General features: G+C 31.7%; 5 protein-coding genes across 8 annotated transcripts; 3 read left to right on the forward strand and 2 right to left on the reverse strand.

Moving 5' to 3' along the window:
* The first annotated feature begins 3,090 nt into the window (after positions 1-3,090).
* On the forward strand, positions 3,091-6,358 carry LOC122398585 (protein-associating with the carboxyl-terminal domain of ezrin). 3 transcript variants are annotated; one of them, XM_043398621.1, is made up of 6 exons: positions 3,091-3,106; positions 3,375-3,583; positions 3,742-4,186; positions 4,259-4,448; positions 4,541-4,677; positions 4,740-6,358. In XM_043398621.1, the coding sequence occupies exons 2-6, from the start codon at positions 3,389-3,391 to the stop codon at positions 5,696-5,698; spliced, it is 1,926 nt and encodes a 641-aa protein (XP_043254556.1). In that variant the 5' UTR covers positions 3,091-3,106; positions 3,375-3,388; the 3' UTR covers positions 5,699-6,358. The 3 variants fall into 3 exon arrangements, with proteins under 3 accessions (XP_043254556.1, XP_043254554.1, XP_043254553.1); XM_043398619.1 differs by lacking the exon at positions 3,091-3,106 and adding an exon at positions 3,144-3,276; XM_043398618.1 differs by lacking the exon at positions 3,091-3,106 and having other exon boundaries at positions 3,150-3,583.
* A 306-nt stretch (positions 6,359-6,664) lies between these two features.
* On the forward strand, positions 6,665-8,939 carry LOC122398577 (60S ribosomal protein L5). The gene is made up of 6 exons (XM_043398593.1): positions 6,665-6,770; positions 7,251-7,436; positions 7,512-7,646; positions 7,854-8,056; positions 8,323-8,500; positions 8,733-8,939. Exons 1-6 carry the CDS (start codon positions 6,768-6,770, stop codon positions 8,919-8,921), a joined length of 894 nt encoding a protein of 297 aa, XP_043254528.1. The 5' UTR covers positions 6,665-6,767; the 3' UTR covers positions 8,922-8,939.
* A 606-nt stretch (positions 8,940-9,545) lies between these two features.
* Positions 9,546-13,096, reverse strand: LOC122398576 (mitochondrial-processing peptidase subunit alpha). The gene is made up of 11 exons (XM_043398592.1): positions 12,930-13,096; positions 12,451-12,701; positions 12,295-12,374; positions 12,039-12,224; positions 11,705-11,797; positions 11,454-11,626; positions 10,588-10,717; positions 10,282-10,490; positions 10,039-10,204; positions 9,819-9,951; positions 9,546-9,739 (listed from the first exon to the last, which is right to left on the reverse strand). The coding sequence occupies exons 1-11, from the start codon at positions 12,983-12,985 to the stop codon at positions 9,561-9,563; spliced, it is 1,656 nt and encodes a 551-aa protein (XP_043254527.1). The 5' UTR covers positions 12,986-13,096; the 3' UTR covers positions 9,546-9,560.
* A 187-nt stretch (positions 13,097-13,283) lies between these two features.
* On the forward strand, positions 13,284-16,380 carry LOC122398613 (nucleolar MIF4G domain-containing protein 1 homolog). Its single transcript, XM_043398673.1, has 8 exons — positions 13,284-13,791; positions 13,910-14,427; positions 14,503-14,787; positions 14,864-15,051; positions 15,130-15,305; positions 15,400-15,752; positions 15,833-15,964; positions 16,037-16,380. Exons 1-8 carry the CDS (start codon positions 13,350-13,352, stop codon positions 16,325-16,327), a joined length of 2,385 nt encoding a protein of 794 aa, XP_043254608.1. The 5' UTR covers positions 13,284-13,349; the 3' UTR covers positions 16,328-16,380.
* Positions 16,381-16,452: 72 nt separating this feature from the next.
* Positions 16,453-18,926, reverse strand: LOC122398616 (lysozyme-like). 2 transcript variants are annotated; one of them, XM_043398680.1, is made up of 4 exons: positions 18,727-18,926; positions 16,978-17,166; positions 16,821-16,894; positions 16,453-16,712 (listed from the first exon to the last, which is right to left on the reverse strand). In XM_043398680.1, exons 1-4 carry the CDS (start codon positions 18,785-18,787, stop codon positions 16,572-16,574), a joined length of 465 nt encoding a protein of 154 aa, XP_043254615.1. In that variant the 5' UTR covers positions 18,788-18,926; the 3' UTR covers positions 16,453-16,571. The 2 variants fall into 2 exon arrangements, with proteins under 2 accessions (XP_043254615.1, XP_043254616.1); XM_043398681.1 differs by lacking the exon at positions 18,727-18,926 and adding an exon at positions 17,663-17,787.
* Between the last annotated feature and the right edge of the window lie 63 nt (positions 18,927-18,989).

Genomic DNA, 18,989 nt, shown 5'->3' on the forward strand with positions numbered 1-18,989 from the left:
AAAGGATTGTATATTCTCTGCTTTCGTTGCGATTCGAGCATTACAATTATTATTATTATTATTATTATTATTATTATTATTATTTGTAATGTTATCATTCATCATCGTCATTATTATTATTATTATTATTATTATTATTTCTATTGTATCGGTATACTATATCATGTAATGTTATATTACCATCATCGTCGTTAGTACTGCCGCTGCTACTATTTACTATCTATTTACTACGACAATTACCATCACTTCATTGTAGTTACTTCGATGATTACTATTATTATAATTACTACTACTGCTACTGCTACTGCTACTACTACTACTACTACTACTATTATTATTGTTGTTGTTGTTGTTGTTGTTGTTATTATTATTATTATTATTATTATTATTATTATTATAACCATCGTAGTCCTCATCAACAACATTATCATTGCTACTATATTATAATTATGCAGTCAATGAAAATAAACAGTAGTATTTACAAGAGTTCATCTTTACTAGTTCTATTAGGATAACAGATATTCATTCAAAACAAGCTTAATGGAATTTACTATATATTATCAAAATATAAGTAATCAAGAAATAATTAATATACTGCCAATTGTATTATCGATCGCTATTCTTGAACTTTAAGTACTGTTATACAACTTCGATGCAAATATTGCATGCAAATTAAAAAGGCGTTAAAAATGATAGAATCTTATAACAGTTTTGTAGGATCAAGCTGGCTACGAGAGCAACGATTGTCACGAATTTTTATCAAAAAGTTTATTACATAAAAATAATCGTTTCGATCCAAGCTCACTCCGCATTAACCACTCGTTTCAATTGCTCTGCTCCCCCCTGTCGCCTTTGCCTAATCCAATTGGGATTGACGCCTCGCGCACTTATACATTCACACCCACAGTTTTAACACTTTTAAAATGTACCTGTTATAGATCCAATTCATTTTTTCCATTTTAATGCATATTTTTTAACAAAATTTCAATGGCCTTGACTACACGCAAATACGACTACAACACTGTAGCATACGCTTGGAAAGAAAGATGAGACATGGTGCCTTTAACATACTGCCACGTAAATAAGCATCTTTTTCGTTCATTTCGAACGATGTTAAAAATATAATATTTTAAGGAAAATGACGAAATTTTAAAAAATAATAATAAGTTCTGACAGTGTATTATTCTTTCTCGTTTTATATTTTTTTCTTCTCATATGTCGTCTCGTATTTCTAATAGTAATATAGTTGTAGCAGAAGTATTTGTTAATAGAAGTAGTAGCGGCGGTGGTGTCTAGTACTAGTAGCAGCAGCAACGACAACGGCAGCAGCAGCAGCAGCAGCATCGTCGTCATCATCATCAGCAGCAGCAGTAGCAGTAGTACTAGTAGTAGTAGAGTAGTAGTAATAGCAGTAGTGAAAAAAATAGTAATAGTAGTGCGTTGTTACTTCAGCTATCTATCATCACTACCAACCAGTAGCAAAAGTATTATTACAGTTTATTAAAATGCGAGACACTATCGCTGCTGTTACTTTAACAACTACTACTACTACTGTTATTTCTACTGCTGCATATTATTTATTACTACAGTAGTATTATTTCATACTTTGTAATTGTACCACTACATTTATTGTTTGTTTTCTTACATTTATCTGTATTATGCTAGATCGAGTATCACCTTCCTCTTTTTCACTATCATTTTTCATTATATTGTTTAAAGTACTATTCCGTTCTTAGTGTTACGTTTACTACTACTTGATATAATTACCACTAACCGTCGTCGCCGTCAACCTTCTCCTCCTCCTTACTATTGTCATGCAGTATAACATACTGCGTGAATTTTATATACCAGTTTCACATATTCATGGTTAATGTATTAGACTATACCTCTTATACAATCATAATCAATCGTCGTTGTCATTATCATTGCTATTATTATCATCCTTGTTGTCAATGAGATCAATACTGTTGATCTAATTGTCATTGTTACCTTCATGATTAATTAAACAACATTATTCTTACAAGTGCACATTCAGCAGCTGGCAACATGAAGATGAAGAACAAATAGAAAGACGAGTAAGTAAGAAGTACAGCGTCCGATTGCGTGAAAGTATCTCGAAAATATTACAAAGCATATATATATATATGTATATGTATATATATATATATAAATACACACAATCTGTTTATTCGTTTGCCTATTATCGCTTATATGAGACATGATCTTTTTTCTGGGATGTATATTAAAAATACCGATTTGGATGCAGGCGCAAGGGTCTGTCTGATTACTCTGTGACGAGGTGGTAATAATGAAAAAATTTACCATGAAATTGTAATATACCGGTACATTTAGGCGTAGGAAAAGTATGTACTATTATGTCGGTGATGAGTATTTTCAATTATTCATGATTGATGTAAAATTTGAAAATACTTTTCGTCTGTTGAAAAAAAGAAGCGAGTGCGCGCATATGTGTGTATGTGGCTAGTACAAAAACGTTAAATGTGTAATGAACGTGATTGCGATAATCATTATTATTTCTGACAATATACACATGTATCGCTATATATTTGTTTTTAAATTTAGTGTTATATTCTCGAACACTACAAAGACACGTTACTAAGTTCTGTGCTGCGAAAGTAACGAAATAAATATTACGGTGATCATTACCCTTTGTAAATGTTTAAAATGCAACATAAACAAATGTGACAGACCCTCGTACCTAGTTCTAATGACTAGAGCACCCATAATTTTATCTATCTATAGTTAATGATCTAACTTATACATAAAACTATCTACTAAAACATGAAAATAAAGTAAGTACTGATAAAGAACGATCCTCGATTTCTAATCGGTACTCGACAGTATCTGATATTTACGTAATTTATCTAATCTTGTAGATGTAACAAAACATTTAACTTGAATTTGTTTGTTTCCCACCAAAAATATTATCTTTTTTCATACATGCATATTTTTTCTTATATCCTGTAAATACAAAATGCTAAAATCATTGCAAATAACGTGCTGTTTTTCAACATCGCATAAAATGAAGTTTGGCAAGTTTTGATGCAAAATTTATCTGACGGCGCTAAAATCGCAGATCTGTAAGGTAGGTAGGTTTCTATATTTATTATAAATATAGTGACAGAAAGCTGACAGGGCGTAGTGTTACCTGGTGTTACCTACACTTTATCGGAGGAAAAAAATAAGAAATGGGCGAATGTTGCCCGTAATAGTCGATATTCTGTGAATTAATAAATTTCAATGATTGTGAAACAAGTAATAAACCTTCGACAAATACTTTTAGAACGAGTTAAATGTTTATTGTTGGTTTGATGGTTATAATCGTTGTAACGACGAATTTCTTTTCTTCGAAGGATTAGCAAAATTAATGGGGAATGAAATAAGTGCCCTTAACGGGCTAGAAATTGATGAAAAATCTGTGGAAGTAACAGATTTTTGGGTGCATTATACAGCCTGTGTGAATGGTTATGGTGCACAAAAAGTGTCCCTTTTTATCAGTGAACCATCTTTGCATTATAGCGCAAATTTTGGAAATCCATCTCCTTTAGAAAAAGCTGCAAAGGTTAACATTAGTTTATTGATTACTTCGTATATTGTAGGATTACACGCATATGTGTACGAGTCGCTCACCCAAATCATGCATTTTTCTTACGTTATAGTTTCAGCTAACTAAATTATTTTTATAGATATGTTTATACGAATAAGGCTTGTATTTTTCAGAATTTAATGTTATATAGACATCCTTGTATACTCAAGTATGTTTCTTCGTGGTCTAAAGGCAGTAAATTTTTCCTTACCACCGAACACGTTAAACCTCTGATTCAATCAATACAAACACAAAGTACTCTGCAAATATGTATGGGCTTATACAGCATTTTACGTGCATTAGTATTTCTTCATGAAAAAGCATCTGCATCCCATAACAACATTTGCGGAAGTTCTATTTATGTTACGTCGGAAGGATGTTGGAAACTTGGTGGATTAGAATGTCTATGTAAATCTAAGGAATTAACTTCTATTTATTTAAAAAAGATTAGAAGCTACAGGTATGAGAGAGCAATATCAGCTGACGAAGATGCAACAGTTTCATCTGCAAGTTACTCGACCATCGATGCATATGCATTTGGAATTTTGGCTGAGGACATACTAAAATTAAAAGATTCAGGTAAGCATATAATGTATTATTTATTCTATCTTGAGAAATTAGAATCTTAACAGATACTTTATATCATTTCAGAAGATGTCCCAAGTCTCCTAGAATTTAAACAATTTTGCAAGGAAAATTTGCAAAATTCAGATCCATGCTTGAGAAGCGAATTATCAAGTGTGCTTCGGCATCCATTTTTTACCCATGATTTTATGCGAATACATGCATTTTTAGAGGAACTGCCCTTAAAGAACAGTCTAGAGAAAGAAATATTTTTTGGGTAAACATTTTTAATGAAAACAAACGAATAAGTGTTTTTAATAAAAGGTAGTTGTTCATGTTACACATAGAAAATATGTATTCAAATTACAGAACCTTAATAATGCAATTACGAAAATTTCCTGAAAGTATTGTCGCGGAACAATTAGGCCGATTATTACTTTCTAGGATGGTTTTATTAGATGAAACAGCACAGGAAAAACTTCTGCCATTTGTCTTAAAACCAAGAGGTAGTAAATTCTTAATAAAACCTTGTACTTAAGATATATTGAGAGCACATGTTCATTTACAGATGGGAAAGACAAAATGGACAATAATCTGTTTGCAATTTCAACATTCAAAGTTTACTTAGTACCTAAACTGTTGCAAATGTTTTGTATAAGAGATGTGTCAATTCGTTTAGTCCTGTTATCGCATTTGAATTCGTTTGTTCATACATTTCAAGTGGATGAACTGAAATCCCAAGTACTTCCAGAATTACTTGTTGGAATTAAAGATACTAACGATCATCTTGTGTCCGCAACATTAAAAGCATTGGCCGATATAGTTCCGATCCTAGGTGCGGCCACTGTGATTGGTGGAAACAGAGGGAAATTATTTACAGATGGTCGACCAAACAAAGTAAAAGAAACTGGACAAGATAATAACAGTACCTCATCTTTTACAAATATTGTTGAATTTACAGCCCCTATGAGCGATGACAAAAAAACAGTTCAATTACCGGAAAGACCATCACCAGACGGAGGTGAAGATAGAAAGGAAATCATGTCTTCCATTACTGAAGAAGAATATACATGGTCTGATTGGGATACGCAAGAAACCACTACTGGAGACATACATCTTTGTGTTTCAAGATCTCCTGACATAATTTGTCAATCTAATGAGATTTCAACTGTGGATTCAACATTAACGATTGAAACAGATTCAGACAAAATATTAAATATAGACAAAGCCAAAATAATTGAATCTAAATTGCCAAAGAAATCGATTATTTTATCCGATATTTCAGAGCTTGATATCAAGAATTCAAAACTGACCAATTCTGCCAAGGAAGAGTACGATTTCTTCACAGATATGGAACCTGTAATAAAAAAAACACAAGTCTTGCATGTACAACAACCGCAAATACTACCAAAAAGTGTATTTGACATAAAAGTATTAACCGAACTAGAAGCAACCGAAGAAAATGATGGTTGGGACGATGATTTAAGTGATTGGGGAACAGAAGATGCTCAAGAATTGAAAATTTAAGAAAAATTTACTGTTTTTGATCGTATTTATTATACAATGTGTAAAAATGGAATTATTTATCGTAGCTTTCACAGATGAATCTATGCATCTGAATCCATGCAAAGCTGTTAAAAAAAATAATTGTAAAATTCATCTTGACTGTGAAATTGAACGTTGAATTTTTTATTTGCTTCTGTATAAACTACTCTACAAAAAAAAAAAATAAAAAGTTTACAGAAATTGGTACAGTTTTTGCTAATAAATTAGGTTGTATAAAATTGCTTCTCACCAAAAAGCACTTCTGTTTTGCATCCTTGAATTCAAAGTCAAGCTGAATTTTTTAACAAATTTTAGTAAGAAATATTTTGTACATCCTACCACAGCTGAATCTCTTACGAATTACGCTGAACGAGAGGCAGTAAATCTGTTAGAGTATGATTTTGCACTGGATAACAGATGTATAAATGCTGCGTACTTTCAAGTGTAAAATCAAACTCGCGGTTTTACTGTTTCTCGTTTAGCGTGACTAGTACCAGAGTCGGCCGTGGCGCTACACGTATGAAAAATAAGATACTTATTAACATTTGGTTAACTGTATCTAATTAAACCAAAAGAATACTAGTCCCTTAATCGTAATCATTATATGTGTACAGTAAAGTTTTGTCAATAATTTTCAAGCGAACAAATTTTCAACATGCCGAATTTCGTGAAAAATAACTATGATATTCGATAGAAGAAATAAATTATATTTGAATAACAAGGTTTTTCACAAAAGGTCCTTGAAATTAATATAAAATTACAAGCTTTTTAAACTTAAATTTACAATGGAAATCGAAATACATTAATTTTATATTTTAGTATCGCAACATTAAACAAGATATATCATCTATACCAATCACAGTCGACAATGTGGTTGCATACCGAGCTGGTGATTTTCTCGTAGAATTCGTCGAACAGTTTCATACGTAAAATACTCTAGATTCACAACTCGGGATGAGGGCGCAACATGCACAAACGATAACTTCCTTTTTGTACGTGGAACATTCGGAGGTTCTATTCATACAGGATCTTTCCTGTATTTTTCATTAAAATGGTAAGTTAAATTTGATTAAGATTAATGTAATTCAATAAATGAGACTCTTTACTATTTACACAAGTTATTTAATGTCAGTAAAAATGTTAGATGCTTGAAATTCAGTAGGATTCGAAAATCCATGTTTCGTTGCGACCACGAAGCTGTTCCGAGTAACCATTATTTTTATAAGCTGGAACAATGTGCTAACATATTTTGTATGAAATAATGTTTTATAAATATTGGATTTTGTGTTACGAATTATTTTAAAAGTTTTATTACAGTTCATTTTAGATATATGATATTAGTAAGAGTATATATGTATAAATTAACAGAACCATTATGTGAATTAATAAGTTTCTATTTTATATGATGATCTTAGCTCACTTTGATAAAAATATGAATATATTTAATCCTCTATAACTGAATCTTACGTACAAATAAAATGCAGAATGTAGAAATGGTATCTTTTTATATTGATAGGTGTATACTATATTTTAGGGTTTTGTAAAAGTTGTTAAAAATAAGCAGTATTTTAAACGTTACCAAGTCAAATTCAAAAGGCGACGTGAAGGAAAGACTGATTATTATGCACGCAAAAGATTAACTATTCAGGATAAAAATAAATATAATACCCCCAAGTATAGACTAATAGTACGTCTATCAAACAAGGATATTACATGCCAGGTAATTATACTTAATTTCAAGTTACTTAAATAAATGTTTGAACTTAAAGATATTAACACATATACTTTTGTATAGGTTGCATATTCAAGAATCGAGGGAGATAGAATAGTATGTGCAGCATATAGTCATGAACTTCCCAAGTATGGTGTTAAAGTTGGCCTTACTAATTATGCATCTGCATATTGCACAGGTCTTCTTTTAGCTCGTAGAGTAAGCATTTTCTTATTTAATTATCTATTTTATCTTATTTAATCATGTATATTTTATCTAATGATGAACCACTCAGCTCGCTTCGATGCTTAAATGATGAAAACTCATTTGTTCCCAATTATTTAATTCTGAACAATAATCTTGTAACATTAAATGTGATTGAAGTAACACATTCATGTGCATTTAAAATAGTACATTTTTGTTTAGTTGCTGAAAAAATTGGGTCTAGACACATTGTATACTGGAACAACAGAAGTAACGGGAAATGAATATAATGTTGAAGAATCGGATAAAGGACCTGGAGCATTCAGGTGTTACTTGGACACTGGTCTTATGCGTACAACTACGGGTGCTAGAGTTTTTGGTGCCATGAAAGGTGCTGTTGATGGTGGTCTTAATATTCCACATAGGTATTTGTTAATTAAGTTTTTACAGAATATTTTTTGCATAGTGCCAAAAAAGTACCAGATAAACGACGTAATGATGATTTTATGACACATGCGCGTCATCTGAATCACAGCATAGCATGGCTCTGTATTTGTGTTTTACAATACAGTGTACAAGCTTTGCACAGATATAAAAAGATTAAAACGTGTCTCTGATAACGCACAGTAGAATATATCAGTTGCACAAAGGTTGACAGCTTCTAATCCTTGTTTCTTATTTTTGTTGCCAGTACCAAGAGGTTTCCTGGATATGATAGCGAATCAAAATCATTTAATGATGACGTCCATCGACAACACATTTTCGGACAACACGTTGCAAATTATATGAGAACATTGGAAGAAGAGGACGATGAAGTTTTTAAGAGGCAGTTTTCACAATATATTAAAAACGGCATTACTGCCGATAGCGTAAGTATCAACGTATTTTATGCACATGGACTTCGTCCAACTAATAATTACTCCCAGATATCACCATCTTCGTAGTGTCGCAGTTGGACTATAATAAATACATTGATTATAAAAGATAACAGCTTAAGCAATGGCATTTTTCACATTGATCAATGTTACATCTTAGTTATTAATATATTCTGCTATTAAGACAATGTTTTACGTTTGAAAAACATATTGTTTCTGTTAATAGATCGAGGGTATATATAAAAATGCTCATGAAGCGATACGAAGTAATCCTGAACACACGAAGACTGTAAAAGAAAAAGTACCTGTGAAAAAACGATGGAACCGCGCAAAATTATCTTTGTCGGAAAGAAAGAATCGTGTCGTCCAGAAAAAAGCTTCATTCCTCAAGAAACTGGAAGAAGTGGAGGTTTAAGTTCGTCGTCAGTCGTCAGTCGTTTGTTATTTTATATCAAGATCAGTGTTTATCTGGAACACGTGGATTTTTTATTTCGAGTATGTGTCCAATATATAGAAAAGATTATGATATAAGAATAAAAAAACATTCGATGACAATTTTCCATATTTTCGTTTATTTGTTAGAATAACAATTAATTATGATGCAATAATTTACTTAAACATACCGCCCTACATTGGTAAGCCTCGTGTATAACATAAAAATATGTTTCAAATTAGTCGTTAACATAATTACGACTGTTCATTCTTACTATTTCATTTTACATATTTTAGTTTTAATTTACAACTTATGAACATAGTATATTATGGATTATACTTACAACCATACATTACGTACATTAGATATTGTAGAGCACCTATGCGCAATGCATCTAATAATATAATAACAATTTGAGATATCGTAATAAATTACTTAACAATCTAGGTTCAAGTAGATGAAACGTTATATGAAATTTACTTTTTCCGATATTCTAGAAAAGTATATTTTATCTTGCATTTCAATATAAACACGATGGCTTCGATATAACGCACTTTCGTTTGAAAGTTGCCGCATGAAAAAAAAGATGCATGAATTTGAGGAAAATGGTATGTTTATGTATTAACGAAAAAGTGACAATCTATTGCGAGAACCAGGTAATCTGCCTTGCTCGTCGATCAATCCGGCTTGAATGTCTCCTATCGAAGGAACTGTTCTCACTTCTCCTCGGGCAGCTACACTGGGAGGTGATTTAAGTAAACGTCGTGCCGCATTATTTATATCTTCTTTTGATACTTCATCTACAATTACACAAAGTACACAATTCTACTTTATATTATGTACAGCGTTTAATTTATTTTATTGGTGTTTATTGCTTACCAATTGCTTTTATGAAGAACTCCGGTCGTTTTCTAGATCCAGTGGCTAAAACTTGCCTTCCAATATCTTCAAAAATAACCGGCCTGTGTTCCAAATTCATGAGTAACATAGATTGTAGTTGTTTTTTAGCTCTCTAAATTATCAAGGAATAGTTTCATTTAAATTATAATAAAAAATATAAATATCAATACACAAATAGAAATTATAAATAAAATCATACTGCTAATTCGCTGTCCGTTATATTACTAGTCATGGCAACCATCTCGTGCACTATCACTTCTACCATTTCCTTCACGTGAAATGGAGTACACGATGCATGAACGCAAAAGATACCTGTGTCAGCGTATACATGATTGTACGCAGTTGCGCTATATAACCAATGATACCTATAAAATGATTTCTTGTGATTGTTAACTTCAAACATAATTTATTTTCCCGACCAACAACACATTCCAGCCCTCACCTGTTTAATACGTTTGTATACAAACGAGTATACATGCCTTTTCCTGGACCACCGGCACTGAAGCTACCACCGCCACCCATCATCATATTTAAGACACACATCGCTACGAAATCTTTATCTTGATAAGAACAACCCTCTAAACCTATTACAACGTGGGATAATTCTGGTAAACCACTTGGTCCTGCATATACGGGCACGTTACATTCTTCCTATAGAATTACGAAGCTTAAAATTATTAAATATCACCACATTTAAACGTACCTCTTTGCGTATGTCATTGACAATTAACTAATTTTAGATAATTACTAGTATATAGCCTCCAGTGTATTGCGCAATGGATTTATCAACTGTATTTAACAGCTTCTCCGACGATACTGAATTAGTATTTCCTTTTTCTTCTTCTTCTTCCCAAATAGATTTTTTCTCAACAAAATGTCTAAAATAATAGTAGTGTCAACTTTCTTCGAATATTGTTAATCAATTAAAATACTAATGATAATACAGTAAGACCTCACTTAACGCTACCCCGTTTAATATTGTTTCGTTATGAGTTTACAAAATTTGAGTCCTTTTGTGTCATCTTTAAAGCTATTGAACGTACAAGAAAGTCTTTTAAACAAATTGTATTTAGTTATTTACGAAAAATAATATAGTCTACGTTTATAGAACGTAATGTAAAGTAAATAATATGTTCTTAAAATTTCATAACTCTTGGATTCGACCCTGGTCAGATTGATATTGAAGCTACTTTAAATTTAGCAACGTCTAGTATAAGTATATTTGTCTTTTACCTATTTATCTGACGTTAAAATGGCCTCACTCAGCACTGTTTCGTATAATGCTTTAAATTTTAGCCATTTGAGTACCGAGGGTCATTGCAAGAAGGAGAATCATTGTTTCATGTCAAAAAACCATCTAACCATTGGTATTAACATTCGAAAATCAAATTTCATTTGTGTAAAATGTAATAAAGATTCTCTATGTTATGTTCTATCAAGGAAAACTTTAAATAGTTATATAATGAAAACTGTGTTGCAGCAGAATCCAAAAATAGTAAGTTGAGTCTATTGCAGCACCTCAAACTGTTAAGAATGTATTCCGAGCGTTTAACGGGAGTTTTACTGTACTTTAATTTATATCAATGAATACTTAACACTTTTATATATCATTACTTTTGAACAGCTGAAATCAAATCTTCGTGTTTTACACCAACTCCAGCAACTACCATTCTGCTTGGAGTATAATGGTGTTTTAAATATTCAAATAATATTTTCCTATCTATATGATCGATGTTTTCTTCTGGACAAATTTTTGGAAGACCAAGAGTATTGTTTCTGTATGCAGCCTGAACAATTAAACGCGTGTTTTTTATATTTATTTAGAATATCTTTTAACATTACGTAAATCTAGTTCTTTTACTTACAGCATGAATCATATCCATAAGTATTGGTTCTTGTTCTGGCCTTGTAAGTAAAGATTCCAATTCAAATTTGATCATTTGTCTTGCAGTAGCTATCTAGAAACAGAAATTATAATATTTTATCTTTCAATAGTTATTCTGGATCAATGCTTGGTTTATTTTTGTATTTTATAGTTTATAGATTACATTCACAATTATAGTACAACAGTAACCACCATGCAAATTGATTTGCGAACAACCAATTGGCGACAGTCACCAATTTACATGGTGCTTTCTATACTGTAGATTGTACAATGTATAATGTATGTATAAAATATACGAAGGACATTTTTCTTACTTCATCATCTGTAATTTGAGGTCTTAAAACAATGTCGCCTAGAATTTGTACAACTGTATCCAATCCATGACGTTCTGCAGATGCAGCATAAATGAATGCATCCCTTGTTGCTTGACAATCGCATATTCCTCCATGCTTTTCTAGCGCAAGCATTATTTGATCTTTACTCTCGTACGTTTTTGTTGACTGCAAAAGTAAATTACTAATTTTTTTATTCCTCGAATAGTAATTCTTTGATGTACAATAAAAATCTTACTCCAAATGCCAATTTCTCTAGAAAATGTGAAATACCGCTTGGGTATGCAATTTCATAGCGAGGGCCAGAATCAAGTAGAACTGTAAAATACCAATAATTCACAACATAGACAACAACATAATCATTTATAGTACATAAATGTTTTTCTAAACTTACCTCCTACTGTGCAAAATTGACCAAATCTATTTTCAGAAGCAACTCTCAATCCATTGGAGAGAACTGTAACTTTAGTTGTTTGATATTCTTCTTTTGCTGTAGCATAGACTGCTTTAGGTAAATTAGGAATAGGCTTGGTCAGTGAAGGAAATGGCGTAACAATTGAATTTCGCGCTATTTTATTATCCGAAATGTTTTGGGAGGAAAAATTGCACCTCCTCAAGAAGAAAAACGTCTTTCTTTGCATTGTACTGTAACAAACATTAATTTATTTGTTTATCATATAGGTTAACCGAATGGAGTAATACTTTTGGTTGTAAGAACATTACTTATGTTTAAAAAAACACACAGTTATTAAAGGCACGATCAGATCCTCGATAATATAACCATAATTATAAAAGTATGTGCTTTTAGAAGGTTAGTAAAAAGAAAATTTATACGTACTACCGTACAATTTTTCCTTCTTTCATGATAGTTACCTTTTTGTAACGGCAAATATCAAGGAACTTTGTGACACCTTCATCAATGCTTGCATATTAGTGATTGTTAAAAATTTGTCAACATTTAAATTGACTCTCCACTTCCTGCACTTCGAAAGTGAAAAGTGATTAACCTAAAAATAGCCTCAATAAGCAATTTTCCTTCGAATATGAACAAACATATAGCTATGAATTACGAATCAAAGGAAATATTGTATGAATCAGTGATGCCACTGTTGCAGGACTTTTTAAGACTTGTTAAAACAGAGAAAGGATCAACCGGTGCTAGTAACTTTCGCTTTAGACTGTACAAATTATTACGGGAAATCGTATATTAAAAATATGTAAGCAAGCAGTAAGAATGAAACTAAATGAATTTTGAAGTCGATACTTTTATAAGTTTTATTAAATTAAATAAATATGAGTTCGTTCAAACGATCAAAAGTAAAGAATAAAGAAAGGAGAAATGCAAATTCAAAATTGGTAAAGAAATCACGTAAACAAATGCGTAAAGAGGCAAGGAAGCAAAAGAAAACAGACAGAGCAATTTATTTTCAAAAGAAAAATGAATTGGGTATTACAGGTACACGTGGTGGCAAACGATTAAAAGCAGTTACAGCCAACGAAGATGAGAATGGCGATGATTGTACGATTGACAAGACTATTAATTTGCAACAAAAAACTGTCAAGGGAAAAAAACGACAGAAAGTAGAATGCAAAAAAAACAATGAAAAATGTAAATTACTTAAGGAAGCAAACTTGAAAGAAGATAAAATCATTAAAAAATTGGAGAAGCAATTGAAATTAAATAAAAGAAAGAAGAAGTCAATTCCTCAATCTTTTGTAGCAGATGGTTTAGATTGTATCCTTTTTGTTTTATTTAACGATTTATCTTGTCCTAGAATGTTTATTAGGATAAACTATTACATGTCTCAAAAATTACTTTTGGCTAAATGAATGGTTCCTTAATATGAATACAGATCTTTTGGATTTTTGTTCAGAGGAAGATAGAAAATGCATGGTAGAAACAGAAAGGGAGCAGTTAGAAAATGAAATTAATAATGAATTTGAAGCAGATTTTACTATGGCTGTAAAAGAAAATCTGATAGAAAATGTACAAACTAATGAGTCGTTTGAGAGTAATGAAAATGAAAATGAAGACACAGATAATAGTTCTACTTGCACAAGTGAAGATCTTGCAGCTAACAGCAGCAATTTAAATATATGTATGGATAACAAAGTAAAACCTGATTCTAGTCAAAATGAAAAATCTGTAAATATCGATATTAAAGATGAAGGTTTATGGGAAGACATCTATGGAAGAAAAAGGGATAAAGGTGGTAATATTGTACATGAAGTTACAAGATATATTCCTCCAGCTGCACGTATTATTCCAAATGGAAATATGGATTCTGAAAAATTACTTTCCTTGAGAAAACAATTAAAGGGATGTTTGAATAGAGTAGCAGAACATAATATTCACACTATAGCCAATCAGGTAATAGTATATGTTAAAGGAAAGCAGGGATGTAAAAATGATAAATTTGTTCACTATATAATTTGCATATTATAGATTGAAGAAATGTACATGACACACAGCCGTAATAATATGAATCACATGTTATCAAATTTAGCATTTGAAGCTTTAGTTGCACATGTACTTACACCAGACCGTCTGGTTTGTGAACATATGATGTTAATTGCTATTCTACATGCTAATGTTGGTGTTGAGATTGGTGCTCACTTTTTAGAAACACTTGTAAAAAAATTTGTGAAAACAATGGAAGTACCACAGGATGTAGAGAACAAAGAATTAGATAATGTGATTCTCATGATTTCCCATCTATACAACTTTAAGGTACAATAATTTTATTAATTGATCATTAATTAAAATAGATGTTGGATTGTATTTTCCTTAATTGAATTTAATACAGGTATATGGGCATAAACTTCTCTATCAGATACTCGATACACTTATGATCAAATTCACAGAGAAAGAAATTGAATTGATATTGCTTATTTTAAAAACAGTCGGATTTCCACTGCGAAAAGATGATCCAATCGCTTTGAAAGAATTTATACACACTTTACAACAAAAGGCTAGCAATAGTGACGGACAAAGGTAAGCTTTGTACATTAATTATCTCAAAGATAGAAACCAGCATAGATACTTGATTTACATAATATTTTTATTATTCAGTTCAAGAGTTAAATATATGCTGGATGTTTTGTTAGCAATAAAGAATAACAACATCAGTAAAATGCCTCAATATGACTCTTCACACGTGGAACATTTAAAGAAAATAATAAAAAGCGTTATACGCAAAGGCAATAGTGTAACACAATTTAATGTGTCCCTAGAGGATTTGTTACATAGTAAGTAATATTGTTGAGTTAGACTATAAAGTATTGCGATCATCCTTGGCACTTAAACAGTTCAAATACTGTGTTCAATTGTTTCTTCCAATAGCTGATGAAAATGGAAAATGGTGGATCATTGGTTCAGCTTGGACAGGATCTAATAATATGGACAATCAAGGAAAGCCAGAGAGACAAAATAAACTTAACTTCGGTAAAAAAATATTAGACCTGGCACAGAAGCAAAGAATGAACACTGATACAAGAAAAAATATTTTTTGCATTCTTATGACTGCTGAAGACTACTTGGATGCTTTTGAAAAACTTCATCATCTTGGTTTGAAAGACCAACAAGGAGATGAAATTGTACATGTATTAATGCATTGTTGCTTGCAAGAAAATAAGTTCAATCCTTACTATGCGGTATTGGCGCAAAAATTATGCGAATATAACCGAAAATACCAAGTACAGTATTCTAATTTCATATGTTGCACAAATGCACACACAAGCATATGCAGATATGTAAATTATTAATAATATTTTAGCTCACAATACAATACGCTTTATGGGATAAACTGAAAACACTGGAAATTTATGGAACAAGACAGCTAAACAACCTGGCACGATTTTTTACCTATTTATTCGTTGAAAAATGTCTGGCTTTATCAATTTTAAAAGTAAATTCTATACTTTTTACTATATATTATTAATGGTTTGCAATGTATAATGAATTCTTTTCTTTATTACAGGTTATTGAATTCACAGAATTAGACAAATCTACTATGAAACTCGTTAGACAAATCATATTGGGTATTCTATTGCACAAAAATGAACAGGCTTGTCTGGATGTATTTAAGAGAATATCCATTTCTCCTCAATTGCAAACTTTTAAAGAAAGTCTTCGCTTATTCATCAGTTGTTTTCTAATAAAAAATATAAACTCGAGCGATATGTTAGATACGAAAATAATGATGTTAAAGAGAAGAGCTGAATTAGTAGATAAAATATTAATTTCAGATGGGTCCAAGGTTATATTTTGATACTAGTAAAATATAACAAATTCTCCAACGTTAACATAATTGTAAATAATACCTTCAACGCACCACCCTTTTTTTACTTCCCTACGTCACGTTTTTGAAGGGAATCGAACTAGAACAATGTCACAGACTATTTTTAAAGTTTATTTGATCAGTTTGTAAACCTTGCAATGAGAATAAATGTAACATAATTTTATAATTCAATATTCATATTTCGTCATGCGTGCACGGCATTAAAAGTTCGTCATTAAACCGTCTCAAAGGTTTTCATACAAAGCTTATAAGTATTTTCGTATTTTGCCTCTAGAGGAGCACTGCATCCGTATCCACCCAATCGATGAATGCGTAGAAAATCGTCACAATTGATGTTACCATCTCCATTACAATCCTATAAACGAGGAAAGTGATGAGATTAAAGAACAATTATGATCGCTTTGATATTTATTCTAAATATGTATGTGTACGTGCGTAGAGATGTGTTTATTTGAAAATTTACCTGAGCAAATTTATCCATGTAACCCTGTACCGCACGAGCCGCGCAATACGGGTCGTTCACGCATCGTGAATACGCTAAACGAAAGAAAACATCTTTATAAAACAAAAGAAAAAAGATTTTTATTTATGTATATGCATCGACAGTATTTCATAATAACCGTCTTTGTCCTGATCCGAATTCTCAAGTTTTGGTTTTCCACCATCGGCCCAATAACCCCATGTTATACGAAATGCTCCGCAAACGGAACCGTCGCAACCCAATGTAACATTGCATCCGGAGGCAGCTTCGCATATGCATCCGAAACAAGTTTTTGATATCGTTACACCCCCTGATGCCGGTGCTTGTGCTGTGTAAAAGAAGTCCCATTAGAATTTTTCGTTCGGTATTGTTTTCAAAAATAACTCGGAGCGAAATATGGATAGAAAAGAAGTAAATAATAATAAGTATTTTTATAATAAGGCTTTCTATTTCAACGCCTTGACTGGATTTCCTTGAACTTGTCAAGCATAGTTCATTACACCTTGGGAGAACCATTCGTAAATAGCGCCGGTCGTAATATTATGCTTATATAGAAAACCGGATTTCATCTTAACGCAGTTTTACCCTCGGTAAAAAAAATGAAAAGATAACCTGAATTCTACCATATCCTTGTCTCCATTCTTGAACATTCTTGATCTATGCAATTTAAACTATTCCTAAGGTTAAAAGCAATCAAGAATTTTATATAACATTGTATCGAGTTCAGCTAAACTACTTCGACGATGATATGACTAATATTAAAAATATATAATGCGATATAATGTTATTTACGACTTATTTCTGATAAACTGAAATTTACGTACTCTGCATGACTACAGTGTTTCTTGCAGTGGTTCACGGATATCTAAGGATTCGCAAATTTCTGATGAGGGCAATGACGCGTTATCCTAGTGGCAAACAAGACATCCGTTGTGGATCTCGATCAAAGGTAACTCTTAAAAGTTCTAATGTAAGTATTCAAGATAGTGATCTTGAACGTCAATATATGTATACTGTTCATTCGTATAAAACACTATAAAACTTTGAATGCAATTGCAAAGAACTCTCGTCGTTACCTTATCATGATAGAATGTTCTTTGTTTAGATATTCTTTAATATTGAAGGACACGTCGTTGAATTATAATGTAGTAGTAAGTGCATACAAGGAAAGGGAATACAAAGAAAAGCTTGTGCTACGAGTAGTTGAAAATAAAATTCAAAATGCAATAATGCATCAACCATGTATGAATCCATTCCACGTATCAACCGTTCAAGGTCATTATTTCGAACGCTCAAATTAGAATTTTAAATATAAAAATATAACTGTTACATCTGTCTTTTGGGATCAAATATTTTTCTTCGTAGTTGTTCTTTGAATTGTAAATTATTCGTCTTATAAATCTCAACCTTGAAATATCCTTGACGCTTCTACGTGGGCCTAAAAAACGTCATCACACTATGTCTCTCGTGAAATCAAACAATTTTTGTCTTAAACATTCTTCCTCGTCATTAAAACTAAACGAGTTAACCAGGTAATCTGTCATAAAAATCGTATTCAATCCACTCGATTTAAATCTAATATAAAATTATAAAATATAAATACATGATTTTGAAGGCAGCTAGACAGTGTGCAATGAAATCTCGATTTAACAAAGAGAATTCTACAGTTCCCCATATCATTTTATGATCGAATAACTTATTTTATTTCAAAAATAATAATTTAATACTATTCCAGAGGTCCTCTAAAGTTTCCTTCCATTTTGGGGTCTAAGGAAGATGTTGTGTGAAAAGCTTTATTCTATAGTAGAATTGATATTTAATTTAAATGAGATTACAGCAGAAATGATTGTTTGCGTACTTATACTTGAAACGATAGGTGTCTACTTACCGTAAATTAATATTACCGGCAATAAACACACAGTAAAGAAAATATTCGAAAGAAGGGCCATGTTTCCCACTGTTTCCGTACTCGAGTAATTTTGTTATTCGACGGAGAAGCTAATTATCTTTGAACTCGTAATGTGCTTAATATTTGGGAATTCCCTCGCGATAGTTGACACGATATTCACTCGATACTCCGTTCTTTCGTTCTTTTATATAGAAAACAGTTGTAGCGTGTGCGGCAAGTGGGCGGTGAACGTGTGAGTCGTC

The sequence above is a fragment of the Colletes gigas genome, unplaced genomic scaffold, assembly GCF_013123115.1.
Source record: "Colletes gigas isolate AHSC1104 unplaced genomic scaffold, ASM1312311v1 Colletes_gigas_Sc00011, whole genome shotgun sequence".
NCBI classification, from domain to species: Eukaryota; Metazoa; Arthropoda; class Insecta; order Hymenoptera; family Colletidae; genus Colletes; species Colletes gigas.

Coding starts and splice junctions, on each gene's coding strand:
- LOC122398613 (XM_043398673.1), top strand. CDS start 13,350: ATGAGTTCGTTCAAACGATCAAAAGTAAAGAATAAAGAAAGGAGAAAT. Junction 14,428..14,502: donor TTCACACTATAGCCAATCAG/GTAATAGTATAT, acceptor TGCATATTATAG/ATTGAAGAAATGTACATGAC. Junction 15,753..15,832: donor AATATAACCGAAAATACCAA/GTACAGTATTCT, acceptor ATAATATTTTAG/CTCACAATACAATACGCTTT.
- LOC122398576 (XM_043398592.1), bottom strand. CDS start 12,985: ATGCAAGCATTGATGAAGGTGTCACAAAGTTCCTTGATATTTGCCGTT. Junction 11,798..12,038: donor CTCAAATTACAGATGATGAA/GTAAGAAAAATG, acceptor TTCTGTTTCTAG/ATAGCTACTGCAAGACAAAT. Junction 10,718..11,453: donor TTGATTTCAGCTGTTCAAAA/GTAATGATATAT, acceptor CTATTATTTTAG/ACATTTTGTTGAGAAAAAAT.
- LOC122398585 (XM_043398621.1), top strand. CDS start 3,389: ATGGGGAATGAAATAAGTGCCCTTAACGGGCTAGAAATTGATGAAAAA. Junction 4,187..4,258: donor ACTAAAATTAAAAGATTCAG/GTAAGCATATAA, acceptor ATATCATTTCAG/AAGATGTCCCAAGTCTCCTA. Junction 4,449..4,540: donor GAGAAAGAAATATTTTTTGG/GTAAACATTTTT, acceptor TTCAAATTACAG/AACCTTAATAATGCAATTAC.
- LOC122398616 (XM_043398680.1), bottom strand. CDS start 18,787: ATGGCCCTTCTTTCGAATATTTTCTTTACTGTGTGTTTATTGCCGGTA. Junction 17,167..18,726: donor GCCGGTAATATTAATTTACG/GTAAGTAGACAC, acceptor TCTTTTACACAG/CACAAGCACCGGCATCAGGG. Junction 16,713..16,820: donor ACATGGATAAATTTGCTCAG/GTAAATTTTCAA, acceptor CCTCGTTTATAG/GATTGTAATGGAGATGGTAA.
- LOC122398577 (XM_043398593.1), top strand. Junction 8,057..8,322: donor GGTCTTAATATTCCACATAG/GTATTTGTTAAT, acceptor TTTTGTTGCCAG/TACCAAGAGGTTTCCTGGAT. Junction 8,501..8,732: donor ACGGCATTACTGCCGATAGC/GTAAGTATCAAC, acceptor TTCTGTTAATAG/ATCGAGGGTATATATAAAAA.